General features: G+C 36.5%; 2 protein-coding genes across 5 annotated transcripts; both read right to left on the bottom strand.

Annotated features, from left to right (window-relative positions):
• Positions 1–322: 322 nt before the first annotated feature.
• On the bottom strand, positions 323–2728 carry LOC122314847 (50S ribosomal protein L18-like). Of its 4 annotated transcripts, none has more exons than XM_043130472.1 (2): positions 2490–2728; positions 323–912 (listed from the first exon to the last, which is right to left on the bottom strand). In XM_043130472.1, the coding sequence occupies exons 1-2, from the start codon at positions 2621–2623 to the stop codon at positions 567–569; spliced, it is 480 nt and encodes a 159-aa protein (XP_042986406.1). In that variant the 5' UTR covers positions 2624–2728; the 3' UTR covers positions 323–566. The 4 variants fall into 4 exon arrangements, with proteins under 4 accessions (XP_042986406.1, XP_042986407.1, XP_042986408.1 ...); XM_043130473.1 differs by having other exon boundaries at positions 2486–2626; XM_043130474.1 differs by lacking the exon at positions 2490–2728 and adding an exon at positions 2306–2462.
• Positions 2729–6371: 3643 nt separating this feature from the next.
• On the bottom strand, positions 6372–9028 carry LOC122315334 (GDSL esterase/lipase At5g03980-like). The gene is made up of 5 exons (XM_043131192.1): positions 8523–9028; positions 7400–7618; positions 7170–7318; positions 6813–7086; positions 6372–6711 (listed from the first exon to the last, which is right to left on the bottom strand). Exons 1-5 carry the CDS (start codon positions 8869–8871, stop codon positions 6482–6484), a joined length of 1221 nt encoding a protein of 406 aa, XP_042987126.1. The 5' UTR covers positions 8872–9028; the 3' UTR covers positions 6372–6481.
• Positions 9029–9556: the final 528 nt, after the last annotated feature.

Here is a 9556-nt window from a genome sequence, read left to right as displayed (position 1 = left end):
GCAACGATAACTCACCACTAGCCATATAATTAATAACATCGTGATGGCATCAATCACAACAATCACGACACCTCCGCTGCTGATTGGATACAAATCATTTTATTTTTATTGACATCAAGAACAAAGTCGAGATTAATTCCAAGAGAGCAAGGGTCTCCATCCTCTACAAGGAGTTTTCAGCATATGCACCTCGGATAAAAGCAATTTTTCCTGTCCAATGGCCCCTATAAATTATTTGCACTTAAGAATTTGAATTTTAGACTTGGAGAGATCATATGACCATAAAGGATAAGAAAGTTTATGTAATGGGGCACACATGATATCCCATGGTCAAAGTAACACGTTAACGCTAGCTTGGTCTACAAAGTAACATTCATCAAGAAGTTAACAAAGACAAATTTATCAATCCCAATTTCCAGGAAACCAAGTTACTCATGATCACATAGGGCAGCTTGAAATACCAACCCCACCATCCACTTCCTTTGATCTCCCCCAAGTAATCCTCATAGATCAAAAAACTGCTAGATACTAAAGAATACATTTCAGTTTACAATGCGAAAGAAAATTTAAAGCAACTTGACACCAGCTTCCCTCAAAGAATCAATGACAGCTTTGACCTTACCATGATATCTTTGTTCCCTCTCCAAGTGAACAGCAACAGCTGGGATGTCTTTGAGCAGTAGGCGCTCCCCCAATATTTTTCCAATCTTTCCAGCAGCAGCTACATCCCGAGTAGATTCCATGCTTGGTCTCAAGGCCTTCTCCTGTGAACTTGCAGAAGAGGCAACAGTGGCGGTCGGTGCGTGTATCACCTGGGTACTCACATACTTGTTTGTAAAGTGCATCTTCAGGACATAAGGCTTAAGATAGTTTGTAATTCTTGGAGGCCTAACAGGCGGAGGAATAACCATTCTGTTTTGCATATAGTATAAGTTGAATCATAATATAGAACCGGGTAGTATTTGTAATTGTCTGAAATAGCATAACACTAAAAGGACGTAATGCGAGTAAACTACCATGACCTGCTTTGTTTTTGTTTTTTGTTTTTTTATAGGTAAAACGACAACCTGCTTTGTTATTGATTGATTTCTTTATTATTTATCCAACACATCAAAATTTTGAAATCTTAATACCTTTTTTCATGTGCCTGTTAAGTTCAATCCCTCCTTCCCTCCCTCCCTTCCACAGCCTTTTATAATAATAATTTAAAAGAAAAAACAGAAGAAGAAAGAACAGGCTGTTGTTCCCTCACAAATGTTCTTCAACCTATGCATTGATAGAGGTCATACACAATTACCCAATAAATCCCAATTCAGAGACATAGAAAAAGAAAGAAGTACTAGTACTCCAAAACCTTTCAAAGCTATAGTCACTAAAACACCAAGGGAGAACAATGCATGCAGACTAAGTTAACGAGAACAAACAGCTACTTAAAATAGCTCAAACCCATCAATTTCTACAGTTCGGACAAATCCATTTAAAACAAAGCCACTAAGGAACACATGATTAAAAAGTCTTCTATTCAACTTGAAATCATCTGCTTTTTTCTTTTATGGTGATATCAATTTGATCAACATATTTTTCCTATAGCGCACATTATAGTAATAATTATTTTAATACTAATTTGCTCCCAAAGATGAATTACTGGATCAGCCACATCACAACATGAGGAAATGGTATATCATATGGAAGAGTAGACAAAGAAGCACAAGAGGAACGATGAACGAAGGTTAGCCTTTTCTTTATCACGGGCTATCCATCTACACAGAACTTCATTTTCTGATGAGTAAAATTACCAGATTTTATTAGAAGCGCTAGGAGCACAGCCAAATACATTGGAAGTATACGGTGAGACAACGCCTAGTTAAGGAAGGGAAGGGGAACAAGAACTCTTGGGAGCACCATCCACTCAGAACTTCAATCAAACGTTGAGCTTGCAAGACATAAATTTTGAAACCAAACTAAACGTGCAAATCTAGTAGATTTGAGGACATCGGTTCTTCGTAATTCGATAACTGGGAGAGCGAAAGCCTATATTTTACTTTAACCTTGGCCCACTGTTTGGTTCCCAAGAAAACAAAACCAAAAAAACCGAAACTAAATTCACATGTGGAATCAACCAATCAAAAAATTCCACATTTGGGTTCTCACCTTGATCAGATTACTTTGTTTTCAGGAACCATAACAGGGGAGAATACGAGGCTCCCCTGTTTGTTTGGTTCCCAAGAAAACAAAACCAAAAAAACCGAAACTAAATTCACATGTGGAATCAACCAATCAAAAAATTCCACATTTGGGTTCTCACCTTGATCAGATTACTTTGTTTTCAGGAACCATAACAGGGGAGAATACGAGGCTCGATATCACATACTTTGTTTTACCTTTTTTTTTTGTCCTTTTTCCTTCGGTCTCTTGGGAATAAAAGCGAAAGATAAACATTCTTATCAAGAAACTTGGATAGCAAGGGAGGTAAATGCATGGATACCTGCCTAATGAGTTTTGCTGGAGCACTGCTAAGAATGACGCAGGCCTCAGAGTATAGGATGCAGGCGGCAGAACTCACCGAAAATACCCAAAAGCTGTGTCTCGACCGGCAATATAGTGAGAGGGGCAGCAGATGCATGGGTATTCTGATGTCGGGGTGGGTCGGAGTTGGGCCAACCTTTATTGAACCCTTGCATTTTTAGGAGTGTTTAGTCCATTTTACGCAAATCCTGCAGTGGCAGCTTTCTTAACAAGAAATTGGTCTTCCTAAATACTGACCCAAAATTGGCTTCCTAAGATATTATCTTTATTTAAAAATTTAAAAAATTTAAAAAAGTTGTAACGATGAGATGAAATGGATTGAGATAGTTTCTGAATCCAAACAAGACCATATATATATATATAGAATAATGTTATTCATCATTTCAATTCTCGTCGTCCCATGATGTGACATTAGATAATTAGATACTATTTATTATATTTTACTTGTGAACCTATTATTTAATATATGAGAGAATGATGAAAAAATAGATAATGTATAGATTTTTTCATATACATATACATTAAGGAAATCAAATTTTCTTTATAAAACAGAATCACAAAAGGGCAGAAAAAGGTTTCAGTAATACAAACAAAAGGAAAACAACAAGAAAAAGTGTCAAAAGAGTTGGGCATAAAGCCCAAAACATGTGAATCTTAGGTCGAACATATGATACATAGCCTTGTTACGTGAATGAGAAGGTTCTCCAAACTTACCTTTTTTTTTTTCTGGGTATCCTGTATCCTGATTGTTCCACTCTATATCATATATTGCATTATGAATTTGAGCACACAAAGCTTCTAAAAAGTTGGATCCTCGTACTAATTACAGTTCAGTTTCAGGGACGTATTCATGAGAAAGGGGGATGACAAAGACATCAATGCATTGGTCAAATTGCATTGTACAGATGCACAAGCAAAACGATTGAGGTAGCTAGCTAGACTTTAAGAACAGAACTCAGCAACTAAAGCCATACCAAGTACTGCTCAGACGATATGTCCACCCTAAACTGGGGGAGTGAAGGTTAAACAAAGAGTACAGAAAGCCCAAATTATGTATCAGTAATTATTTATAAATTATTTACTATTTATTATTATTATTATTCGTTATTTTTTCATTTCGATTTACCTATAAATCACCCTAACCTAAGTATATAGGAGAATATAATCCACCTGCATGGGGACTCTCCCTGCCCTCCCCAAAACCAACACAGACTCCTCCACTCCCCCATCTCTCTCTCTCTCTCTCTCTCTCTCTCTCATAATTATCAAAAACTTCCGTCGATCGAACACGCAACCACAACGTGCAATTCCTTACGTACACTATGATTATGCTGCGGTGCCCCAAGTGCATGTGTCCCTCCAGCCTTCACCACTACTGTCCAATCTTCAAATGCCAAAACCACAAGTGGCCCCCCTCTTCACCACAACCGATCCAGTCCAATTCACTGCCATCACTCCTTGTGCCAAAACAGTCATAAACGCAATTGATGGTCATATTAATTATGAGGTAGTTGGCTTAGCTTAGCTGGGAATATAGTGTTTATATGTTTGGACATCTCATGAGAAAATATATAATTACCCGCCTTAATTAATAATTAGTCCTAAGATTTTTCATATATAAGGTACCGATATTAGTTCTAGCTACTTGTACTTAATTACATGATGCATGGTGAATTTGTTTATTAGGTTCCTAATTAAAGTACTCTTATCATAGTCTTTTAGATAATATGGCATAAGGTCTTATCTGCAAATGAGAGAACCAAGTTCAAATCTTCCAATATATACGGGAAAAAAAAAAATATTATTATCATGCATGAGTGCTTGGCAAAATAACTAAAACCCATAGCATGACTTGATGTGTTTGCTTTGATCACGTTCCATTAATTCATATTGATCAGCTGTATGCGCACGAGATCACATGTTAGTTAAGCAGATTGGAAAGTGAAACACTCTTACCTACTTATCGATAAATCACATGTTACCACAGATTGGAAGGTTGTCGATCGTTCGTTTCTATCGTGCATGCTATTTCTATATAAAAAGAAGAAGAAAATCTATTAGGAAGAAGAATTTTAATAAAAGAAGTTGTTGGAAGCTCAATTTGGCGGCAGAAAGAATCCAACAAAACTGACCCATGCATATACGTAATACATTGGCCATCACTAATCAAACAGTTGATCAAGCCGGTTAAGAATAAGATTCACTGGGGCAGTGTCAAATTCACCGTCAAATCTATAATTAGGGCATGCTATCACTTCTCAGAAGTAGTACTGCAAAACCCACATGATCTCAGAGCTCGTATTTACCACTCTTCAGCATGAATTGATGTTATAGGTCAGTGCCCTTCACGCAATATTAAAGGACAGATCAGTTATGGCGAATGACTCAAAAAAGTTTCGAAGCGTTTCAAAGGGTTCAATTAATGTTTCACTTGAAAATTGAAATTATGAAAATTCATCAAGAATGGGGGCCTAGCTACCTTTTATTTCTTCACAGCAATGTACACCTGGAGATTCTTTGAATGGAATGCTTCTCATCTCATATGGGTCTTTAAAGATTGCCCACTCCAAGACTCAATCTCTTTTATTCTCTCTCTCTCTCAAGAACTTCTATATAAATGCAATGGGCTTCTCTCGGTACTAGCTACTTTCATGCATTCCCAGCACAATTGTGGTCAGGAAGATAGGCATGGTTACAGTACTGGGTGGGTAGCTCTTGCTGGAGAAGCAGGGCACGTGCAAGCGCAAAGCTTTGGCTCAACTTCAAACGTATAGCCATAGGTAGGTGAACTTTGCACGTGCTCCCCTCCTCCAACATGGGTTTCTCACCTTTCTCCTAGCTTCAATATGTCTCCTTGCAGAAGCAATTAAGCAGCATACACATATATATGACATGGGATTTTATAAGAAGGTACGTACGTAATAGCCAACTATATACCTTAAATTTTCTTTTCTATACGTCTGTGATCACCGCCTTACTTCACCTTTCTCTTTCATTTTTGTACTCCGACCATGGACCTTTTCTTCCATGTTGGAATGCACCTCTCTCAATTTACCGTAATCAGGACCCTCATTCTCAGAATAGCAGTAACTTAATTATGAAGGGCTAGGGCCCAGAGCATTTATCATGGACCTTCTGCCTTCCAACAATTAATAATAGACTATTAGGTGGAACAGTACGATAGCTCATATTACCGAAAGGGGATTCCCATTGCAGAAACTTTGATCTTCTCTTAACTAATTCTTTTTACTTCTTTCGACCTTGATTAATTCTGAAATGTGGAATACAAGCTAGCTAGCATAAATATTAATGGGTGCAGGTTCCAGTTAAAGGAAGAGATCAGCTAGATAGTTGGTGTTGAACTCAAAACCATCCAGAAAATACACCAGTAAGATAGAGACAGTACTTAAGTAGTTCAGCAACTTGCCTACATTCACTAGAACAAAAATTCACTATATTTCAATATGTTTGTATAACACCTAAATAAAGCTCTCTATCTCTCTGTTTTGCACACACAGAGTTTACACATCAGAACTCTCCTTTTATAGGAGAAATTCTACTAAATATCAACCACAAATTAATGACAAATGGTGACTTGCAATAGCTATATTCAATCTGCAACTATATAAGACGGTGCAGAGCTTGGACGGGACATAGCAGTTACTTTGGACTGTGTAGACTAGTCTTTGAATTTCTTTGGTTTCACACTCGGGTGGTTTTCAACGGTTGGAGTTTACGAGTGCAGATCATATCTCAATACCAGAGCTTAAAAAGAGCATGTATATGTAGTTATCATTGTCTGCAGAACCATTTCAAAGTCATTTTCCGTTCAGAAGATCATAGAATATTGTGGCGTAATACCAATAACCATTTCATTCAAATAATGATATAATAATCATATAAACAATAATTTTTCAATAAATTACTAAATAGTAATTTACAACCTATATACAAACTATACAAACTTAACAATATTGCAGTTAAGCTTGGGTAAGATGTCACGGATGAGCCAATACGCCATATATTGATATGCTTTCTCAGTCAAATGAATTCCATCCCAGCTTATGCGTTCTTCTGGATTTGTACAAACTGGTACATTTGGAGCTCCGCACATTTTTGTCATTTCAAAATTGTAATAGCCTCCAGCACCACAACAAGACTTTTGTACAGATGCAACATCAAATCCTGTCCATTGAAAAACAAACAACGTTAAATTAGCAGATTTCCTTCGTACAAAACTCTTATCATTATCTGATCTGCTCTATATTAAATCGAGAGAGACTTACTAAGAAGAGGTGCATTTTGGTAAACCCATTGGAAAGCGTTGTAGTAATCACCATACACTATAATAACATTAGGATTTGCTTTTCTTAAATCTTCAATGGCTTGTTTCAGTTGATCATTGTGATATGTTGAGAAACTATTCAACCACTTCAAGCAGTGAAATTCATCATAAGCAGCCGCATTGTTGGTTTGGAATGCTGTAAGATAGATTGGGAAACAACCTATTGGGAAGTTTCCTGGGACGACAACTCGAACAGCACCATAACCAATGACTCTCTGCTTCCAATACAATAGAATTATGAATTAATAACTGCAACAAGCAATTTTGCTAGCAAAAGTAGGGAGGAAATTAAACTTACTTTAACGGCATCCTTTATCGCTTGGACAACTTCTGGAACCATGGCATTGACCTCCTCAACGGGTTTGCCTTGGAAGAATGCATAGTTATAATCATTACCTCCAATTTCTCCCACCATGAATAAGGCTTTGTTATGCTTCTTGACACAATCTGTCAAACATTAAAGACAAAAAAATGGTGAAAAATGCTATTCGTTACATAGATTGCGAGCCTTACTCAAACGAGATTTACCTTGGTCGTTGAGACAAGCTGCATTGAAATGGGAAGACATCCAATCCAATTGTACATCGAGAGAGCTATTAGTAACCGGGGATAAGATATTCTTCTTTGCAAGAGCATTTGTAGACAAGGCAGTAGAACCAGCCACAGCAAAGTTCTCTCCTAGACAAGGTAGAAAGAGCACATCCTTATCTAAATAAGGATGAAGAAAGGGAACTCCAGCCGCCCTAGCTGTGTAATTACAATATAATCAAATAGAATTTCTCTAATAATAATAATAATAATAATAACCCATATCAATCAGCAAGAGGAAGAACCTCGCTTTAGTCCCCTACGCAGTCATATTTAATTTATATGCTTATTACAAGAGAGTATATTAAATAATACATTGGGAAGGGAAATAAAAGAAAAAAAATGAAAGAATGAAATAAGGAATTTACTACGATCTTAAAAAATCTTATCATCATCGCAATATAGATTGCGAAGATCAGCGGTAGAAGATCCAATGATGTTGATCAGGTCATAAAACAAAAAACAGAGGATTTTATTTATTTATCAAATATATGTAAATTAAATTGGACGCAAATCGTTCATATATACGTACGAATAAATTTAATATCAATGATTTCATTGTTTTCAATAAATTTATTAACTTGAAACAAGTCTATCAAAATTATATATTTTTGAAGAACAAAAATTCTATCAACAAGATTGGGCTCGTTTGATTACACAGATAAGATGAGATGAAAGTTAAATAAAATATTGTTAAAATATAATTGTTTAATGTTATTTTTATTTTGAGATTTGAAATTTGTCAGATCTGTTTTTCAATAAAAGTAATTTTACAATCTGAAAAGTCAATGTGAGATTATTTTTATGTAACACTATAGTATTTCTCAATCTGAATATACACTAGAAAAGATTCTAAAGGGAGAAAAAGAAAAAATAATTAGTAGATCGAAGGGCAAGCAATATCATGAAATATATCGAACTGTTTTGTCAATGCTCACTGTTGTTTCCCTATTTTTTCTAAAACAAGAGCCTGTTTTGAATAAAACAACTACACGCAAACAGAGCGTAGAAAGTAAAAGTGAACTAAAAACAAAACAAACAATACAATAAATACGATTTTTACCTATATAATCGATCATAAGCAAACCATTAGAGCACCGTCCTGTTGCGTTCTTGAAGAAGGTCTCGCCGTATGGAAGTCGAGCAAACGGTAAAGCCGAGTTCTCGCGAACCAAATTGCCGGTGTCGGACATGGAGTCGCCGACGTTGTATATGGCATCAAACTTACAAGCCATAAGATCAGGTTGTGCATCAGTCATGCACTGAGGAAGAAGGAACAGGAGAAGAAGAGCATTGAGGGTGAGAAGAAGAGAGGAAACTGTTAGTGTGGAAGCCATTGCACGGTGCTCAAACGGAAAAAGAAACGGTACTCTGGTCTTGAAGATGAAACATGGGAATAAGATGAGCAGCATCTGTGAAGGTATACGTGTAAATATATAGGGGATGTTTCAGCCTATTCCTACTAGGACTACAAATCCTAACTTCAGAAGGATTTAATCTGTGTCAAAACTCATTGATTGTATCACTTTTAAGTACGTAATCTGGTTTTATTCATTTTTAATGGAAGATGACAACAAAACTCTCCTTTACTATGAGCAGTAGTATCCGTGAACGTACCAAATATATATATAGCCAGGACCGACGTTTTATCCTATTCTTATTGTGACCACAAATCCTATATTCAAAGGGAAACCGCGTCAGAATCCAGAGCGAGCTTGAATTCTACTACTTTGCATGCGATTGTAATAAATATTGTACGTGAAAGCCGCGTCTTATGGTACTCATCTAGAAGGGCTAAAACCCTTATTAAAAAATTGCTAAAAATTACATGGGTTGGGAAGCAATAAAAGCCCTGGTAATTACAACAAGCCATGCATATCAAAGGAGATCAGGCAATACCTAGCTAGCTGCATCCCTTTCAATCCTAGAAGCAGTGCATGCGCAACTTTGCCGGCCAATGTTCTATCAGAGGGAGACTCCTGGCTAATATTCTCTTGTTATTAATAAATATTGTATTAAGTTTGAAATTATCAAGAAAAGATTATGCATATTGGTTTTTTATGCTCCAAGTTATTCAATGGACACAAGGTTACAAGT

The sequence above is a fragment of the Carya illinoinensis genome, chromosome 7 (assembly GCF_018687715.1).
Source record: "Carya illinoinensis cultivar Pawnee chromosome 7, C.illinoinensisPawnee_v1, whole genome shotgun sequence".
In the NCBI taxonomy this organism is placed as follows: Eukaryota; Viridiplantae; Streptophyta; class Magnoliopsida; order Fagales; family Juglandaceae; genus Carya; species Carya illinoinensis.
The sequence above is the reverse complement of the archived record's forward strand: the minus strand, read 5'-3'. Positions and strand labels throughout refer to the sequence as shown.